Genomic DNA, 21959 nt, shown 5'->3' on the forward strand with positions numbered 1-21959 from the left:
TTTTGCTACAGATATGATCCCAGGATAAAATATAATTGACCCATTCAGTTCAATTCAATTCTTTATTGAAACAAACATGAGGAAATCTGCAGATGCTGGAAATTCAAACAACACACACAAAATGCTGGTGGAACACAGCAGGCCAAGCAGCATCTATAGGGAGAAGCACTGTCGACGTTTCCAGCTGAGACGAAAATTAAAATATCTTAATTTTATTAACTATGGTCCACGTGGAAGTACTAAATATTGACAGTTTACTGCTGAAGAGCTGGAAGAATAGACTGAATAACTGAAAAATACAACTTCCATTTTTATAGTCCTAATGTCAAATTCTTAAAATGCGGTAGCATTTTAATTATATTCAGTGATTATATAGAAACCCAGAGACTTAGGAGTTTATTTTTTTTATTTATATAGATAGCAGCAATTTACAGAAATATAATTGCTAGAGTATACAAATATCCCAACAAAAGCAAAATATTTATTTATTTAAATTCAACAGTTAAACATCTATGCAAGAAGTATCTCCCAAACCACCCACATCAGTGCTGTTAGTAAATGACTACTTAAGCATAACTTCAGTAACACATTTCGATACTGATTTCACATCATAGCAGGAAAATTAAAAAGTAGGTTCAGTGGTTCAATGTGCAACATAACCAATGGTTTCAATTCTAAAGTGAGTAAATTAAATAGATGGAATCAAATCCAGTTTATAACTTACTGGAAATTTTCCTCTCAATGAGGAGAAGAATGTTGGATTTCGTTGACAATGGTTGAACAATCCATATACCTTCGCTCTTAGTGCACTGACAAAAACTAGCAGAAGGACACCACTGTCTCTGCAGCTATCAGGAATGGTGAAATGTGATCTCTGATGGAATCTATGTTGATACGGCTTGACTACCATTGGCTGAGAAATTTTGTAAATAAAATAAACACGTCTGTCAATACAATGCCAGGAAAAAAAACATTGTTCAATATCTCTGGCAGTCACTTACCAAAGCTGGATCTGCTTGTTTGTACATTTCATATCTTATTGTTGGGAATTCCAATTTACCAAGTTCTATATTCAATGGTCTAACTCAAATTTGAGAACATTATGTTAGGTGTGAAGGATGGATGAAATAATATCAGATATAAATTCCAGCCAAGGGTTGAATGCCATCCATTGCTTCCCAAGTATTGGCTAACGTGAATTTCAAAAATGGTGGATATATCTGTTTTCAAGCTAATTAATTTCCAATTCCGGTTCAACAGATATAAAATATGTTTTCAGGACTGTGAAAACATTTAAGAGTCTGTATTTACAATGTTACTCGCTGAGATGATTACTAAAGTACAAATGTTCTTTGAGTTACATCTTTACAATTATAAGTTAATGGCTTATGTTAGTAATTTTAAAATGTTTAACTTAATAAGCAGAAAGAGACTGTATAATTCATAATCCAATCATTGATTTGTTATTAAGTGATTTTGATCTAAGCCTTTTGAAATAAATCTACACAGTTTAAAAATACAAATTTTCTCCTTAAAATATTTATCTGTTGATAACTTTTGTGGCAAAAAAACTTATTTCCAAACAATTAAGTATTTCAGAGCAACTACTTAATCCACTTTGTTTTTATAAGTTAACCTAGTTCCCCATAGAGTATTGCTACTTTTACATACCAGACCTGTTTGTAAGAGCACTCCATACAATATATTTATTGGTTACAGGTTTTCAGCTATTTATTTATTGATTGAGTTACAGCACAGAATAGGCCCAACAATCCCCTGATTTAATCCTAGCCGAATCACAAGACAATTTACAATGATTAATAACCCAACAACTGGTGCATCTTTGGATTGTGGAAGGAAACCTGAGCTCCTTACAGGCAGCAGCGGAAATTGAACCTGGGTTGACTGTACTGTCAAGCGTTGTGCTAACCACTATGCTACTGTGCTGCCAGCACAGAAAACCAAAAAGAGCAGAGAAAGTAATCCATTTTTTAAATACAATTTCCCCACTATTTGGAGAAATGTATCAAAGATTTGGACATTTTACATTGAGAGAAAAAAGATATATTTTCAGAAATTTTATCAATTTCTCTTACTCTTATTACACAATTAACCACTGAACCATTCCTTTAACATTAAAATCAAACATCATTGAGGCATTTTGTATATGCGATAATTATAAAAGTGAATATATACTGTCTGCCTTCATTTTAAGTGTGTTTGGAGAGATGGCAAAAATTTGACAGACAAGTTTTGCCTTGACAATGATAGAGTTGTTGAAACACCAAGAAAATTGGAGAATATTTCTCAGAAGGCCAAAATTGCCAGGGGAAAAATGTCACTGAAAGATGAATGGTATGTAATGCTGAAGAAGAATGGGTCATGTACAGTAATATTTTGTTGTGCTGTATATGATCCAACTCTGTAATTGTAATATAGCATCTTTTTTATGTTTGTTCATTAAATATGAAATCACTGTTTTGAGTAGAGTATTACTGCTATTCTGGTTTAAAACACTGCAGACTTACAAATCTACCAGTGTAGTGCACTGTTTGTGAACTACCACCTGAAATCTTCTGCTAGAATGCTCCTGGTATATTGAATGAAGCAATGTTATATTAAAATCTGTGGACTTCACAAAAATATAAAAACCATTTACTCTAGTAAAATAGGAAAATCAAGAAATTGCAGATGCTGTAAATTTGAAATAAAGGCCAGGCTTCAGCTTATCAGATATGCTCTCTCTGTCTTATCAATGGCTCTCTCACCCTCTGTAAATAACAAGTAACTTCTTTTTTCATTTTTTCTAATGAAGAGTTTTTGACCTGGAAAATTAATTGTTTCTTTGTCTGCTGATAATGAGCATTTCCAGCACTTCCTGTTTTTATTACTGCCAGAATTTGTATTTATTGTAAAATATTTGTCCAAAGGACCTACAGTAATGTTAAAAATTCTAGGACTTTTTTTGTTACTTTCTGCTAGATGTTGTGGGAGATATCATGGAATTGATGTTCCAATTTAAACTATATTTGCATTGCATTTGGATATGCAGAATATAAGGACAATTAAAAAGAGTTAATTAGAAGGATGTAAAGATTAATTCTTCAATTTGTACATCCTGTTGGAAGCTGATGAATGTCAACAGCCTCCAACAAGATGAACAAAATGTGCTTGCATTCTGATCTGCAATCATGGTTCCTCTGTTGAAAATGTGGAATTTGATGACTACCTTACAATTAATAGAAAACCTCACCGGTGGCTTTCTTTCCAAATGAAAAAAAAAAGCATATGAAAATGGAAATAGGTTTCAATAAACATTAATATGCTATGCCAATTTAAAATGGGGGAATCAGAACAAAAGATTAGTGGACTTTAATTCTCATTTTCTTGAAAGAATAAAATTGAATGACTCATGCGAAATTTTGATTCAGATATTATTTACTTCCAAAACAATAGTTATTGATCATAAAGTTAAAGTCTCAGTAAAACTTTAAATTCAAATTAGAAATATAACAAGCAAGGAAGCTATTTTAATGCTCCTCATTTGTCACATGACATGCCCATCAGTCCTGGTACTAAATACTTTTCATTTCACTATCAATTTAATTAATTTCAGTTTGAATACAAGATTAAATACTTACAAATGTCCTACTAGTTATTGTATAGAAATATGAGTGACCCTCATTCTTTCAAAATTATTTATATAAAACCTGTAGAATATTTGCACATTTTGGTTAGGTCATCTCAACAGAGTAGTACCAATAGGATAAATGAAAATGAGGAAAAATGTAAAAACAGTAGTTATAATTTTACAGGTTGATTGATAAATGTTGTTATTTGCATCCCATCTTTTCTATCCACTAGATTTTAATTAAAAGTTCATAAAACAGAAGCGTTTAGTTGAATTATAATCTGTTCCATTAGTCTGATAATTGTGCCTTTTATTAGCAAAAATGAGAGCCTGGAAATGCAAACTCAAATCTTATATCAGAATTTTTAAGTGATCAAACAATATACAAGTGACAGAACTAAAATCTGAAATAAAGCTGGCTCAACTAAATTATGTTTTTGAAAAATCCAAGGAAAAACAAAAAGTCAAGAGATACATGGTATTAATAACCACGCAGGCAAGAGCCAGCTACTGCAGATTTCAGTGGCATCCAAGGCTTAAGACCTGTGGAACCAGAAAAGGGGAGTTGAGGGAGAGAGAGGGCTGGTGGTCACGGCCAAATGGGGATTGTCATTGAGGGGGGCTGAGGGTGGGCACACTTAAACTTCACATTGGAAGAGATTTTCAGAAATGTGGTGCCACAAAAAAGTCCTCTGGAACAATAACATAATTAGCTCACAAAATTGGGTTAAATCTTAAATAAAGAAACAAACCAATTTGATATGCAACGTCAGCAACACTACAGTGTGTAAAATGAAGACATGCAATTGTTTCTAGGAACGTGAAATAATAAGTATTAACTGGATTGGTTATTGCAAAACAAAGAGACAGATTACAAGGAATCAATGAGAGGTCTAATTGTATTGTGTGTTGAAATACACAACAAATTCAGGATTTTGTTCAGCAATATAAATTCACGTTCTTTTATTTAGACTGCTACTATGTGCACTAGCAGTAATGGAAACAAAGTAGTACAAGACCAATAACAGAATCAAAGTAAATAGTGAACTCAAAATATGTCATTTAGATTTTTTTAAAATGCATGTTTAGGTTTCAGCTCTGCTTCATGATAAAATGAACACTGGTGTGCTGAAATCTGAAAAATATTCCTATATTTCTATTCACCATTTTCTGGTTATATTAATTCTCATGCAAAGGTATTTAAAAAGATATTTAGCCCTACTAGTTTACACTATGTCCCATAAATATTTGATTACCATTTAAAACATTTAAAATCATTCAAAAACAGTAGTAGCAAAAGTGCCAATCCAACTCATTTTGACAAAGTCTCTCAGCCACCACAGAAATATGTGGTAAAGTTTATAATTTGATTGTACTCACTTAGTACAAATAACAAAATATTATGCCATTTCATATATATCTGTGTGAATGTATATATGCATGTATATATTTTATATACATACACACATACATATAAAAAATGCTGCTTTCCAAAAATGAAACATACATTAGATATAAACCATCCAAATTTGAATAGAAACTCTGTATTTAAAATTACTGACCTAAAAGCTGGTCAGGCAGCTGAAGCTCCCTTCATAACAAGTAAAGACCGTATCACCGAAAACATCTTCAGTGCCTCTTAAGGAAGAGAAGTAGCTGCTTAAAGTTTTTGCATGGCTCAAAATGTGCACAGTAAGAAAATAGTTTAAATATTTACAGTAAACAGAAAAGAAATATACAATTGAATGACTTTTCATGAACATAAATACTTAAAAGTAGTACTGTGGACAGTTGACAGAGGAAAAAAAATCACTGACACATTAAAGGGAATCAATGGTCACAATATTAGCTGAATAAAGTGCTGGAAATTCCATTATTAGAGCATGTTTACTTTGATTTCAACCAAAAGCTCATCTTTCCAAAGGAAAGTTAGCTGTTTCACTTACATTATCCAGCTCATCCCAGTGGAAGTGTTAACAGAGTGCAGCAAAAATGAAAAGCCAGGTCATATTTTGTTTAATATATAGACCTATGAAAGTATTGTTAAATCTCCATTTCAGTTTTATATTGATATGTTTGTCTTTTTTGTTTTGCATACAATGTGCATCATATCCACTTTCTCTAAAGAAGTTTAATCATTAGATCTAGGTGGATACCAATCATTTCTTAGTGTTAGGAATCTGCGAAATAGTAGTTCAATTCTAAAGAAAAATCTTTTATAATGGTAATGGGTGATATTTAATGGACAGGTGTCTTCAATGGGATTTTCCCCCTCACTTCTTCCAAGATATCTAATAATGATACCTTTTATCAAGGGAACCTGCACCTTAATACTGACTGGTGACATGATGTTAAACCAATATTTATCTGTATCAAAAAGTGTAATATTTACATTAGGTCTGCACAATACTTATAAAGCTATTAAATGTTTACTTATAACTAGAAAAAGTATAAAGCTATTCAAAACATCCAAACTTTGGTTTACATCAACATTAAAACATTTAATACTGTATCTAAATCAAATTTTCATTTGCATTTCTAACAGAAAATGCAAAAATGTCACTATACTACAACATCAAAGTTCAAATATTGGATTTAGGAAAGAAAAATGTTCCCATTCACCTGTCCATTGTGTTTCAAAGTCAATCAGCTTTCTAGATAACAATAGGGAAGCATACTGTAGGTACATTACAATTTAAGTTTCCTCACTACAGGTGCTGCTTAGATTCAGATTATGAATAATTCATATATACAGATTCACAGTTATTTTCCTGTACAAATTGACGTTCTCACTACTACTGAAAATCAGGAACCACATACTGCTCATCACACGCAAAAGAAAATATTGCAAGTTTGATTAAAATACTCATTTAAGTAACTAGATAAAATTACAACTCTATCAGTAGTACAACTTCACAGGAATATCAAAATACTGGGAATGCCAAAGGGTCTTATGGTTTTGTTTCTAAGATACTGATTAGATTATTATATTTGGGTCATGTATGAAACAAGCACACAGTCCTCTGATTAGAATAGGCATTTGGTCACAATTTTTCTAAAAATTGTGGAGAATGATGCTTTAAGAAGTTGAAAAAGGCAGCACCAATCACATCTGATTAAGAGTTCCTAAATAAAGAGTCAGTGTCTTTAAGCATCTTGACATGCTTGAGTGTTTCTTGAAGAGATCATTCCATAAATCACTGAATTCATTAGTGTAGGTCACACTGCTCAATATTTGGAGAATATACAGGTCTCACTGTTAGACCTTCTGATAGTTCAAGGTATGTATGTGATGGGTTTATCTCGGGCTGTCACTGGTATGAACACAGAGTAATCATCCTATTCCTCAATATCAATCATGGACACTCAATCTAAGTCAGAAGTTCCGTCTCATACCACCTGTAATTGCTGGGCAAGACTGACATATATTCAACTTAATGATCCCAGATTAGGAAAGATGGCAATCCTCACAAGTGGTACATACAGATATTACCATCAATGTATGTACTTTCTGGACAGAAGACCAAAGTAGTAGATCTTTATGATCCTGTTTACATGAGGAGCGATGATTCTTAGTATTTTAACATTTATCTTATGTGAACATAGTTCAATCAGCATCTATAGAGTTCTGAAGTCAAAAGTTTAAAACTGTGCCTCCTGCTTATTCAACAACAGAATTTGTGGACAGATGGTCTTAAAATCCAAATTAACTAGCAAACAGAAAGGGAATTTACTGGTAGTTTTCTAATCAAGATAGAGACGTATCCAACCGAGCAAATTGATTACTTAATTGCTGCCTGATAGACCGTCCTCTGTTAATGGGTAGAAAGGTCACTTCTTTGATTGCATTTACAAGACTGTCAGGAAGATAACATTTACCTCTGTGTGAAACAAAGTTGCAGGCAATGAATACAAAACCAGAGATTTCAGGTTTAAAATTAACAGCAAAGGAAAACTAGAGATTAGACTTCTTTTCCCTTTACAATCTAGAATGTACACCATGTACGCGCAATAAGCAGAGCTGACTATGTGAGAACAGGATTGAAAATAACAAGGAAGAGTCATAATTAATTTCAATTGGATCAAAAATAATGATCCAGAAATCAGTATTAATGACACTTTTATAACACCAGAACAGGATATGTCACCTATTATATTAATTAAGAGACTTCTTGCTAACAGTAAGGCAAGGTTTCTACAATGGACGCATCAGGACCAGTACATTTTGACCTAATTAAGCAGCTGCCCCACTTAGCTCACCGAATTATAGGAAAGATATCAATAAATTAGAGAGAGTGCAGAGACGATTTACTAGGATGTTACCTGGGTTTCAGCACTTAAGTTACAGAGAAAGGTTGAACAAGTTAGGTCTCTATTCATTGGAGCGTAGAAGGTTGAGGGGGGATTTGATCGAGGTATTTAAAATTTTGCGAGGGATAGATAGAGTTGACGTGAATAGGCTGTTTCCATTGAGAGTAGGGGAGATTCAAACGAGAGGACATGATTGGAGAGTTAGGGGGCAAAAGTTTAAGGGAAACATGAGGGGGTATTTCTTTACTCAGAGAGTGATAGCTGTGTGGAATGAGCTTCCTGTAGAAGTAGTAGAGGCCAGTTCAGTTGTGTCATTTAAGGTAAAATTGGATAGGTATATGGACAGGAAAGGAGTGGAGGGTTATGGGCTCAGTGCGGGTAGGTGGGACTAGGTGAGATTAAGAGTTCGGCACGGACTAGGAGGGCCGGAATGGCCTGTTTCCGTGCTGTGATTGTTATATGGTTATATGGTTAGCTGAAGAGTTTCATGGAAACAGTTAAAAATGTATAATAAATTCAAACTACCATTTAACTGAAAAAAAATTATGAATTTAAATAAAATACAAGTTAGAACACTACCAATACTACAATACTATAAAATGGTGTATTAATTCCCAATATTTATTAATGGAGGAATTCATCCAGAGTAGTCTGCTGTGTTCTTTCAACTGACTGCAAATGAACAAAATCAGTGCAGACACCGAGTGCAGATCATGGCCTGCCTTCATACTATGTTTTTGACTATTGCATCCTCCAAATCTTCATTTTTATGGTAGCATTCAAGATTGTTGATATCTTCAAATTCTTCATAGTTCCTTGTTGAAGTAGCGTAAATGTTCCATTTTCACTCCCAGCTGTTTCTGGCAACTCTAAGCTTTGAAACTACAGTCAGCAAAACTGTTCTGAACTGTCTTATAGCTTATTTCTTGCCAAGTATCAGCGACAAAAATCACTGCTTTTTGAACACAAACGCAGGTAACAGATGCAATTTAAAAGCTGTTAGTTCTAAGCATGGTGCACTGTCTAATGGCCTTATAAGTGCACAAATGCTAATTAAAAACTGTTCAGCAAGCCTCCTGTCCCAATTAAGCAACACAGTGTCCCAAATAAATGAAGGGAATCCCAGCTATTTTCTCAATTAAGTTTATGTTCCTTACGAGTTGTCCCAAACAAGCGGCTTCCCCAATTAACTGAAATCCATTGTATTCTATTATTTGCCAGTTATTTTTCATGGAGTCAGTGAGCTCCATTCATTTAATTTGTACTTGAAGTTTCTTACTAGGTTTATGAGTAATGCTTTACTCTTATTATGGGGAAAAACACACAATGCCAATGTCAAGACAGGATCCAATACAAAGCTCACCATATATTTAGCTAAATAAATAGAAATGATTTCTGTAGCTATTTGAGGAAGAATAGAGAGATTATAAACCTTTTCCAAATCCTTTTTGTTATGTCCACTGTTTGCTGTCATTATAACTGAAACATTTTCCAGGATAGACACATATTTAAAATTCATCTGTCTGGTTGCAGACTGTCTTCATTATGCTACACTATAGATTCTACTTATGCAAGTAGACTTTTGTGGCTCCTGATCAACACTGAATCTTGGTCATGTGTCGTGATGACACATTGCATAATGATTGAGATAATGATGATAAAAAGACGATGGGATATAAACTAATCCATTAACTTCTAAACACACATACATTGAAATGATGGCACATTGTACGATTCTGAAATTTAATGAATTTGAATTTCAGAAGCTGTACAGCACACAACTGCCACTATATATGCCCGTTTAGCACAAGTAGCTGATAAGTGCTCTGTCTAAACAAGCTTTCTTAATATATTGTTAGTAATCTTTATTTTTTGCTGAGTGTTAATCAGCTTAAAAGCCTTTGTAATAAAGTCAAAATGTTTAAATTTAAGAGGGAGCTGGCTAATTGTAGACATGCACTCTGTCAGATGCACCTTCCACAGTGGAATGCAAACAAGAAAACATCATTAAAAATCTGGATTTATGCACTCAAAGTGCAATGAATAAAGAATTTAAGCTTCATGTTTTAAAATATAGGTCAAGGACAAGTTTAAAAGGTGAAATGGATACAAGGAATATCAATAACTTTCCCTTCATGGTACAGTCACATAATTCTATCTTCCCTTCATATGACAGCATTCTAGTTTCACACAAGTTTGACGATTCTTCACAACTTCTTGAATATGTACCATATGAATACCTAGAAATAAATAAAAAATTACTGTTTATCATGAATGATTATAATCAGTTATTAAATATACAGAACAGAACATCAGTTGAAATGAATGATTTACATCACATAATATTTAGTGCATATACATCAAATTCATTACTGTTTCAACTTTTCAACAGTATTTTACATTTTTTATTTTTCTGAGCACTTCACATCCAAGGAAGATATCACTGGCAAAATATTCTGGTGTAATTTACACTGTTTACATAGAGTAAAATTATTACTATCCATATGCAATTTGTACATCTCAGAATCATGAATTCAAACATTATATTACTGTATAAACATATTATGGAGAAGATTGATTTTAGCAGTTTCAATAAAGACACAGAAGGAGCTTCTCTATATATAACCCCGAATCCCCAAATCAAATTAAGATGGAAGTCTAAATTAAGTATAGGATGTACAGAGTGCCACCTTTACTCTCCAAGAAAAATGTTTTATTACAACATGATACTTTGTTTCAGTGATGGTATGATCACTTGTGAGTGACTATTTCAGATGGTGTAAAGAAAAATGGATTCTTGGAAAGATGAAGCAATAAATAAAATTAGAATGCATTACAATTAATCTGATTGAGATGAAGCTGTGAAAAAGTGGTAAAATTAGTTTGCTAACTTACATCCCAATGTAACAAATAGTAAGTAGAAACTCAGTTTTGAACTATTGGATCAGGGACAATAACTAAAACATTACTTCAAATGGGTTTAAAACTCCATTTTAAAGGCTAAGCCGTAATATTTGAAAGTTATATCAAAGGGAGTGAGAGCAAGGAAAATTAGTGCAAAGACAAAACTGAGGAACTTTTAACTGAATGTACAAAGCATTTATAACAAGGTGGATGAATTAATGTGCAAATAGAAATTAATGTGTATGATTTTTTTAGCATTTGTCACCAAGAGCCCAAGGAACTGAATATTTCTGGACTATTAGAAAAGAATGGCGAAATAGAAAAAGAGTTGTGGATGCCCTGATATTAAAAGAAAATAAGATTATAGTAATAGAGAGATTAAGGATTCACTGAGTAAATCCAGTAATATAATTCATTGTGGTGGAACAAATAAAAAATACGTAGATTAACAAACATTGGTAAGAGTTCTGTATAGCTGCCCGAATATCAATAGTAAAGAAGGGTGCGGTATAAACAAGAATATAAGAGGTGCATGTCACAAGACCAAAGTTTCAGAATTCAGTAAAGGAAGACCAAAGCGCTGATGAGGAACAAAAAAGTAATAATTATATTGCATATAAATTATTATAAATCATATTATATAATTATAAGTAAATACACAGAAATTATCCCATCTGTGTTTTCACTTTCTTGAAAAAGTGGAAAAATGCAGAATAATCAAGCATCTTAAAGATTAGCATTTATAAAAGGAACAAGCGTTGGAGAAATGAATGGGACTGAAAGGTGACACTCCTGGAATGTGATGATGTGCATTGTAGGGTTTTAAGATCATAAGACATAGGAGCAGAGTGAGGCCACTTGGCTCATCGAGTCTGCTCTGCCATTCAATTATGACTGATCCTTTTCTTGTCTCCTCAGCCCCACTCCCCGTAACCTTTGATGCCATGTCCAATCAAGAACCCATCAATCTCTGCCTTAAATATGCCCAATAATCTGGGCTCCATAGCTGCCTATGGTAACAAGTTCCACCATCCTCTGGCTAAAGAAATCTCTCTGCATCTCTGTTTTAAATGGACACCCCTCTATCCTGAAGCTGTGCCCTCTTGTCCCAGACTCCACCACCACCGGAAACATCCTTTCCAAATTTACACTGTCTAGGTTTTTTAATATTCGAAAGGTTTCAATGAGACCCCCCCCCCCCTCCCATCCTTCTAAATTCCAGTAAGCAGAACATTCCTTGTATGATAACACTTACAAATTTCCTTGGATTCTGGAATATTCCACTGAATTGAAAATAGTAAATGTAATCATCATACTTCAGAAAGGAGGAAAACAGCTAAGCTAACATCAGTAGTTGGAAAAATGCTAAATATATTATTAAGGAAGAGGTTAAAAAGCCACTTGGACAATAACAAAATTGGGTTGAGTCAATATGAAATTGTATAAGGTAAATCACATTTGAAAAACCTGTTGGAATTTTATACATCTAACTAGCAAAATAAATAAGGGAAAACTGAGGGCACTTGTTAATGTTTCAACAAACAAGATTATTAAACAAAATTACTGCACAAAGGATAAGAAACAGCTATGAATCAAAAATGCTTAACCATATAACAATTACAGCATGGAAACAGGCCATCTTGGCCCTTCTAGTCCGTGTTGAACGCTTACTCTCACCTAGTCCCACAGACCCGCACTCAGCCCATAACCCTCAATTCCTTTCTTGTCCATATACCTATCCAATATTGCTTTAAATGACAATACCGAACCTGCCTCTACCACTTCTACTGGAAGCTCTTTCCACACAGCTACCACTCTCTGAGTAAAGAAATCCCCCCTCGTGTTACCCTTAAACTTTTGCCCCCCAACTCTCAACTCATGTCCTCTTGTTTGAATCTCCCCTACTCTCAATGGAAAAAGCCTATCCACGTCAACTCTATCTATCCCCCTCATAATTTTAAATACCTCTATTGAGTCCCCCCTCAACCTTCTACGCTCCAAAGAATAAAGACCTAACTTGTTCAATCTTTCCCTGTAACTTAAGTGCTGAAACCCAGGTAACATTCTAGTAAATCTTCTCTGTACTCTCTCTATTCTGTTGACATCTTTCCTATAATTCGGTGACCAGAACTGTACACAATACTCCAAATTCGGCCTTACCAATGCCTTGTACAATTTTAACATTACATCCCAACTCCTATACTCAATGCTCTGATTTATAAAGGCCAACATACCAAAAGCTTTCTTCACCATCCTATCCACATGAGATTCCACCTTCAGGGAACTATGCACCATTATTCTTAGATCACTCTGTTCTACTGCATTCTTCAATGCCCTACCATTTACCATGTATGTCCTATTTGGATTATTCCTACCAAAATGTAGCATCTCACACTTATCAGCATTAAACTCCATCTGCCTTCGCTCAGCCCACTCTTCTAACTGGCCTAAATCTCTCTGCAGACTTTGAAAACCTACTTCATTATCCACAATGCCACCTGCCTTAGTATCATCTGCATACTTACTAATCCAATTTACCACCCCATCATCCAGATCATTAATGTATATGACAAACAACACTGGACCCAGTACAGATCCCTGAGGCACACCACTAGTCACCGGCCTCCAACCTGATAAACAGTTATCCACCACTACTCTCTGGCATCTCCCATCCAGCCACTGTTGAATCCATTTTACTACTTCAATATCAATACCTAACGATTGACCCTTCCTAACTAATCTTCTGTGCGGAACCTTAACAAAGGCCTTATTGAAGTCCATATAGACAACATCCACTGCTTTACCCTCGTCAACTTTCCTCGTAACCTCTTCAAAAAATTCAATAAGATTTGTCAAACATGACCTTCCACGCACAAATCCATGTTGAGTGTTCCTAATCAGACCCTGTCTATCCAGATAAATATATATACCATCTCTAAGAATACTTTCCATCAATTTACCTACCACTGACAGGCCTATAATTGCTAGGTTTACTCTTCGAACCCTTTTTAAACAATGGAACCACATGAACAATATGCCAATCCTCTGGCACCATCCCCATTTCTAATGACATTTGAAATATTTTTGTCAGAACCCCTGCTATTTCTACACTAACCTCCCTCAAGGTCCTAGGGAATATTCTGTCAGGACTCGGAGATTTACCCACTTTTATATTCCTTAAAAGCGCCAGTACTTCCTCCACTTTAATCGTCATACTTTACATAACTTCCCTACTTGTTTCCCTTACCTTACACAATTCAATATCCTTCTCCTTAGTGAATACCGAAGAAAAGAAACTGTTCAAAATCTCCCCCATCTCTTTCAGCTCCACACAAAGCTGTCCACTCTGATTCTCTAAGGAACCAATTTTATCCCTCACTATCCTTTTGCTATTAGTATAACTTTAGAAATGGATAAAAAATACAAATAGAAGGAATAGAGAAGTAATTTTTGGGCAGGATGATGTGACCAGTGACATGGAGGAGCAATGCTGGGGCTTCAGCTATTTACAATCTTTACATACAAGTATAATGACAGACTGGATGGTGAAGAAATTGTCTGCCAGTGAGATAGCAAAGAGTCATGGTAGACTATTTTTTATCCAGACTGCAGAAAAATAGAGTTGTGTTTCCCAGTTTCTGTTCCAAGACCAGAGCTTTTGATTTTCACAGATGACACAACACTTGCAGTAAAAGATTGGTGAAATGAGCAGATAGGTAACCTCAATAAATATAATATGGGGAACTGCAAATATTTTGGCAGAACAAATGAGATAACATAGACAAAATTGCAGAGTCCTTAAATGGGTACAAGAAATTTTTGACAATGATCAGACCAAAATCTGAAAGATCTTAGGGTACATAAGTAACCCAGACCATTGAACTGCACCTTATGGTTCTGAAAGAGGTAGCCGTAGAGATTGTGGAGGGATTAATAATGAATTTTCAAAAATCATTGGACTCTGGCATGGGTGCCAGAGGACTGGAAAACTGCAAGTGTCACTGCACTCTTTAACAAAGGAGGAAGGCAGCAAAAAAGTAATTAGCCTGACCTCAGTGGTTGGGAAGACATTGGAGGCAATTGCTAAGATTGAGGTTATGGAGTACTTAGTAACACAGGACAACATAGGACAAAGTCACCATGGTTTCGTTAAGAGAAAATCTTGCCTGACAAAACTGTTGGAGTTCTTTGATGAGATTACATGTAGAATAGATAAATAGGATGCAGTGCATGTTGTATATTTCGTCTTTCAAGTATTTGACAAGGTGCCACACATGAGGCTGCTTACCAAGTTAAGAGCCCATGATATGCTGTATATCAATGACTTAGATAATGGAATGATTTAGATAATGGAGGGGCAGGTAGTGTTGAGGAAACAGGTAGGCTGTAGAAGGACTTAGACAGATTAGGAGAATGGGCAAGAGTGCATGGTCATGCACTTTGGTAGTAGAAATAACTCTGCAGACTATTTTCTAAATGGGGAGGAAACACAAAAATTCTGAGATGCAAAGGGACTTGGGAGTCCTTGTATAGAACACCCTAAAGGTTAACTTGCAGGCTGAGTCGGTGGTGAGGAAGGCAAATGCAATGTTAGCATTCATTTCAAGAGGTCTAGAATACAAGAGCATGGATGTGATGCTGAGGCTTTATAAGGCCTCAGTTTTGATCACCAAATTTCAGTAAGGACATCAAGGTCATAATGCAGGTACAGAAAAGATTTACTAAAATAGTTTCAAACATGATGGATTTTAGCTACAAGATTGGAATATGGGGTTTTCTCCTTTTTCAGAGAAGTTAAACAGTGATTTGGAAAATGAGTACAAGATCATGAAGGGTTTAGATGGGATAAATAGAGGAAAAGGTTTTCCTAGCAACACAGACAAAATGCTGGAGGAACTCAGCAGGCCAGACAGCATCGATGAAAAAGAGTACAGTCAATGTTTTGGGCCGAGATGCTTCGGCAGGACTGGAGAAAAAAAGCTGAGGAATAGATTTAAAAGGTTGGGGGGGGGGGGGGAGGGGAGAGAGAAATACCAGGTTATAAGTGAAACTTGAATGGGGAGGGACGAAGTAAAGAGCTGGAAGTTGATTGGTGAAAGTGATACAGGGCTGGAGAAAAGGGAGTCAGATAGAAGTGGACAGAAGGCCATGGGAGAAAGAAGGGGGGGGGGAAGAGCACCAGAGGGAGGTGATGGGTGGGCTTGGAGATAAGGAGATGGGGAATGGCGAAGGAGGGGGGTGGGGGCATTACCAGAAATTTGAGAAGTTGATGTTTACACCATCAGGTTGGAGACTATTCAGACGGAAAATAAAGTGTTGTTCCTCCAGCCTGAGTATGGCCTCATCATGACAGTGGAGGAGGCCATGGATAAACATATCAGAATGGGAATGAGAAGTGGAATTAAAATGGGTGGTCATTGGGAGCTCCTGCTTTTTCCGGTGGGCGGAGCACAGGTGCTCAGTGAAGCGGTCTCCCAATCTACATCGGGTCTGACCGTTATACAGGAGGCCATAATGGGAACACCGGATACAGTATATGACCCCAACAGATCACAGATGAAGTGTCGCCTCACTTGGAAGGACTGTTTGGGATTCCGAATGGTAGTGAGGGAGGAGGTGTAGGGGCAGATGTAGCACTTGTTTCACTTGCAAGGATAAGTGTCAGGAGGGAGATCATTGGGGAGGGATGAATGGACAAGGGGGTTGCGTAGTGAGCAATCCCTGCAGAAAGTAGAAAGTGGGGTGGGGGTGGGGGTACGAAAGATGTGCTTGGCAGTAGGATCCCGTTGGAGATGGCGAAGGTTACGGAGAATTATGTGCTAGATATGGAGGCTGGTGGGGTGGTAGTGAGGACAACAGGGACCCTATCCCTGGTAGGGTGGTGGGAGGGTGTGTGAAATGGAAGAAATGGAAGAAATGCAGCGTTGATCATGGAGGAAGGAAAGCCCCTTCTTTTGAAGGAGGAGGTGCTTTTTCTCCCTCCCCTACCCTTTTAAATCTACTCCTCAGTTTTTTTTCTCCAGTCCTGCCGAAAGGTCTTGGCCTGAAACATCGACTGTACTTTTTTCCATAGATGCTGTCTGGCCTGCTGAGTTCCTCTAGCATTTTGTGTGTGTTGCTTGGATTTTCAACATCTGCAGATATTCTCTTGTTTGTGAAAAGGTTTTCCTTATCAAATGGCTCAACTTTTAAGTGGGAGGTATAAATTCTGGGGATGTTTTCCATGCGGTAAGTGCAGGGGTTGTGAAAATAGGCAATCCAGAAAAATGAAATGTTACATATGCATGTACATACTTAATTTAAAATTCAAGGCTGTGGTTAAAACATAGCTTTTATTTATTATCACTAAAGCACCTTGGCATAGTACCCAAATTTCTCCTACCTATGGATTAAAAGAGCTGTTGATGCTTCTTCCCTGGTTCTGTAATGAGACAAGGATGTCATCGATTTTTTCCATGTTCTGTTCAGTAGGAATGGTTGATGATAGTTGCCTTGAATCAGTCATTTGCTGCGAGAGAAGTGGAGAAACAGCTTGTCCTTCATTCTGTGCTTGCCCTGACTGGTTTATCACAAGCAGTTGATCAGACATAGGCGGTCCACTTGGGCATTGCTGAGACACATTTGTTATGCTCATCAATTGTCTGCAATCTGTGTTTAAAAAAAACACAGTAATCTGAGTATACTTCTGTGTATATCAAAAATAAGTGCTGTACTTCCTCACTTTAAGATCTGCAGACATTTTTATACATTCCAAAAACAAGGCTGAGTCTTGAAGAACTTAAGAAATAGTTGCAAATATTGATCATACAGCTTTTGGTGTTTGTACTGCTAATCTTCTTCAATTAAACTTTCCCAACCAAATCCCAAATCTCCTGGTTCTCTTGGATTCAAAAAACCTATCAATCTCAAATATAAACAAAAATTGCTGGGAATACCAATAAGATAAAGCAGTATCAGTGGAGACGGTAAACATAGTTAACATTTCTAGCTTACAACCTTTCTTAGAAAAGGAAAAAGTTAGAGATCAAAGTTGCAGAGAAGAGGGCAACAGAGAGAACAAAGGGAATATTGATGACAGGGCAGAAATTTCAAGAAACTAAATGACAAGTGGCAATGGTACTGGCCGAGACAGAGTGGTCATTAGTCTTTCCTGTTTGTATTAGAATGGATATGACCCTATAACATTAACTCAATTGAAGAAATAAAAATTCAAAGCCTCTACTTATCAGAGATGCTGGAAGTTTGAGTAACTTTCCATCAGTTGCAGAAGTGCAAAACCCAGAACTCTGCACCTGAGCAAGAACATAACCACCCTTAAACATGAAGATTCTTCTGCATTCTTTACTCTATCTTGGATTATTTCTTGAAGTTCAGGATTCACATTTCCCAGAGTGAAGACTGGTTTTAGACTGTAAGGACTAAGTGACATCAGGTGATACATGGTGCTGATTGCTTCTGTTGCCTGAGAATTCTGCTCCACTCTGCGATGACAGCAGAAAAAACAGTAATATGATACTGTCACATGATCATGAATTTAATGAGTAAATGAGTTTAATATGGTAATGATGATACCAACTCCGAACTCTGAAGTCAAAACCCTGATGCAGAGGTCATGTAGAAGATCTTGCATCAACCTGATTACTAATGTGTCAATATGTGATGCACTGGAAGATGATGAGATTTTGGCATGATTCCAATCTCAGTCAGATCACCCTACACAGTCATCAATATAGATGAGAGCTTTTCAACAAAAAGGGAAGATTTTTACTTAGTTATTAAAATAATAACCAGGTGCTTAACTTGGAGCTTTGGTGGCATAGTGATTATTTTGCATGATTAGTAATATGGAGAACTGGAAACATTAGTCCTAACTCCAGCACCGCAGTTGAGAAATTTACATTTGATTTATTGTCAATCAATACAGAATTACAAGGTAATTAACAATTTGAAACTACTTGATTATATAATCCAATTTAATTTCCTTATGTCCTTTAAGAGTGGAATATCCCTTCATTATCTAGTCTGTCCTAAATGCAACATTAAGTCCTCAACAATGGTCAACTCATAATTCCCATCTGAAATGGGCTCGCTAGCCACACAGTTCAAGAGTAAAAAGGATAAGCAATAAGTATTGACTTGGAAAGTGATATTGCCAGTGAATAAGTTAATAAAAAATGAACAAATCCACTATTTGCATATTTTTCCACAAGCTTTCTCAAGGGCACAGACTGGGAACAGACTTCCTACCTTGCAAGTGGTTAAGCACGAGAGGAAAATAAATTCTTCATAAAATTTGGGAAGGGAAAGGGAAGACGATAAAATTAAATAAAGTTCAACTGGCCACTTTAGAATATACATAGATACAGCTTGAGAGCTATGAAGTTCCAGGTGTCATTCTTATTGGTACATGAAGAAAGAACACCTGCAAAACCTATCAAAGGTTAGGCAGCACCTACAGAACCTTAGCAAAAGTCAACAGTTGAGAAAAGGAAAAGAAGGAGGAAATTAAAAGTTTTATCTTTCTGAAATGGAGTGGAGGAAAATATACATTTAAAATTTAATTGGGCAGTCAAATAGTTTTCATTCACCAAATTTATTTAATTTCAACTTACCACTTTGAATTCCAAACAAATATAAACCAGTGGGTTGTTGTGCTGATGTAGGTGAATTCTGTAGTTGATTCATGGTCCCATGGGGGTGAAAAAGTGTATTTTGTTGCTGGCCTGATCCAGGTGTGTTGTTTTGAAGGACAGATACATTATTTTGAGGATTAAACACATTAGACTGCTGTATTTCTTGTTGATTCATGTTATTCTGTAATGCAGACATTGAAGTTTGAGAAATAAACAATGTCGCCTGCTGATTTTGAGTGCCCCCTGAATTTTGAACAAGCTGCATTTGAGGTTGACCATGAAAAACTGATGACTGTTTTTGATCTCCCTGAGGCGTCCCACTATTTTGAAGTGAAGCAGTCTGATTTTGGAATTGTATGGATGATTGCTGGTCTTGATTAACTGACACCATATTAGGCTGAGTATGAAAAAGGGTTTGGTTTTGCTGCTCTTGAGAAGCCAGATTTGTATTCATCGCAGGTATAGAATTCTGAGAGTTGAAAAGGATGTTCTGTTGTTGCTGTTCCTGGGAAGTTATACTGTTATTTATTGAATTCTGAGAATTAAAAAGAACATTCTGAGGTTGGTCTTGAGGTGAATTGCTGTTGTGAAGTGCAGCTATTGAATGTTGGGTCTGAAAGATAGATGCTTGCTGATTTTGTGGAGAAGTATTAGTTTGAGAAGAGGATAAGGTCACTTGATGTTGAAAAAGGTTCTGTTGCTGTTGTTGCTGCTGTTCTTGAGAAATCATCGTATTCTGAATCTGAGATATTTGTGTCGGGGTCTGAAAGACATTCACAGATTGTTGCTCAGGATTGCTTGAACTCTGGAGTGTTGGAATTGTACTCTGTGGTGAATAAAAGCTGACCTGTTGCTTTTCCTGTGAAATACTGTTACTTTGAAGTGAAGGCAAAGAGTTTGGAGAAAGAAAAAGAGTGCCTTGTTGCTGATCTTGGGCAATTGATGAGCCTTGGAGAACTGCCAACGAGCCTTGAGAATGAAATATTGCTGACTGCACTTGATCTTGGGAAGCAGCAGTGTTCTGATGTTGCAAGACATTGTTTGGGCAGTGAAAGAGCCCAGTCTGTGAATGGGATGCACTTTGAACTTGACTGAGAGAGTTTTGTGGATGGAATAGTTCTGACGATGGATGGGATTGTTGCAGAAAATTTCCAGTTTGGGTAGACATCATTTCTCCACTCTGCTGAAATATCCCAGTTGGTTGTGAGGAGCCACCAGTTTTCACATGCATCAACCCATCTGAATTTGAAAATAAGGTTACTTGGGGCTGATTTTCTCCAGTTTGCTGCATCTGTACAATTGATTCAAACATATCAGTTTGCCTCTGGTTTGTCTGCACTGAGGTGTCTTCCACAGCAACCATAGAATTAGAGCACTGAAAGACATTTGGTGAAGATGTTTGTTGTGGATTTCCTGTGTTTTCATTCCCTTCTACTGTTGTAGAGGCTGAAAACAAAGCACTGTGTGACATCTGATGCTGATTTCCATCACTTGATTGCAAACTAGACATAACATGAGTAGTTTGCTGAAAAATATCAGATTGTTGGAGGTTTCCATTTAAAGGGGATTGATACAACTCTGACTGCAGTTGCCCTGGTCCTTGACAAATATTCTGTTGCATTCCCAACATCATGCTCGTAGAGGACTCCAGCACCTGCTGAGTTGACAATGAATTCTCAGGTCCAGAAAGAACACTGTCAGACCTAGGAAGGGATCCATTATCTGAATTTGAGAACAGATCTTGAGGGAGGTTGCTCTGCATAGTATTTACTTGGCGGAACATCCCTGCATTTATTTGCTTTTGCACCTGTTCCACAGGTTGCTGTATTGACTCAGATGGGCTGGATCCAGTAAATAAAACAGAGGCCAGTTGCTGCTGAGAAGCCTCCAAACTCTGTTGAACAAGACTTACATTGCCACTTCTGCCATTTTCAGAATTTGCCTGGAAGTTTCCCGGCTGCAAGGACTGCAAAGCACTTTGCAACTGTGATGCATTGCTGCTCTGTTGGAAGATATTGGCCGAATGTTCCTGTAGTGCCTGGGCCTGTGATTGCTGTTGCTGCTTCTGCTGCGTTTGTTGCTGCTGCAGAGCTGATTCAGGCATCTGGGATAAGGAAATCTTGGATACATCTAATGGTAACATTTCTCTTGGCTGTACCTCTCTTGAATCTAACAACATGCCAGCATTGTGAAACTGGGCTGGTTGCTGCAGCAAACCTTCGTTATTTTGGACCTGGGTGGTACATTCTGATGCCTGAAATGGGCACGGCTGAGAAATGTCTTGCTTCCGTACAGCAGATAAGGCATCTGTGCTTGGAAACACACTTGACTGAATTTGCTGGTGCTGATCACTGTCTCCTCCTTGCCTGGAGGCAGATCCAGAGAATGAAGGCCCAGTTGTAATGCTTGATGAGATTTCCAAAGATTGCTGTCCAGCTCCCATCTCTTGATTCTTAACAGGAGAAAAGTAAACAAGAAAC

General features: G+C 36.6%; 1 protein-coding gene across 2 annotated transcripts in view; it reads right to left on the reverse strand.

Moving 5' to 3' along the window:
* Window positions 1–388: 388 nt before the first annotated feature.
* The window catches only part of nfat5b (nuclear factor of activated T cells 5b), a 205830-nt gene continuing 184259 nt past the window's right edge, over window positions 389–21959 (reverse strand). For both annotated transcript variants that reach the window (XM_073070274.1, XM_073070273.1), the window contains exons 12-14: window positions 19459–21931; window positions 17229–17494; window positions 389–10182 (exon numbers count right to left, since the gene is read on the reverse strand). In XM_073070274.1, the coding sequence (XP_072926375.1) occupies window positions 17229–17494; window positions 19459–21931 (2739 nt within the window). In that variant the 3' untranslated portion in view covers window positions 389–10182. The remainder of the gene's footprint in view (window positions 10183–17228; window positions 17495–19458; window positions 21932–21959) is intronic.

The sequence above is a fragment of the Hemitrygon akajei genome, chromosome 17 (assembly GCF_048418815.1).
Source record: "Hemitrygon akajei chromosome 17, sHemAka1.3, whole genome shotgun sequence".
Taxonomy (NCBI): domain Eukaryota; kingdom Metazoa; phylum Chordata; class Chondrichthyes; order Myliobatiformes; family Dasyatidae; genus Hemitrygon; species Hemitrygon akajei.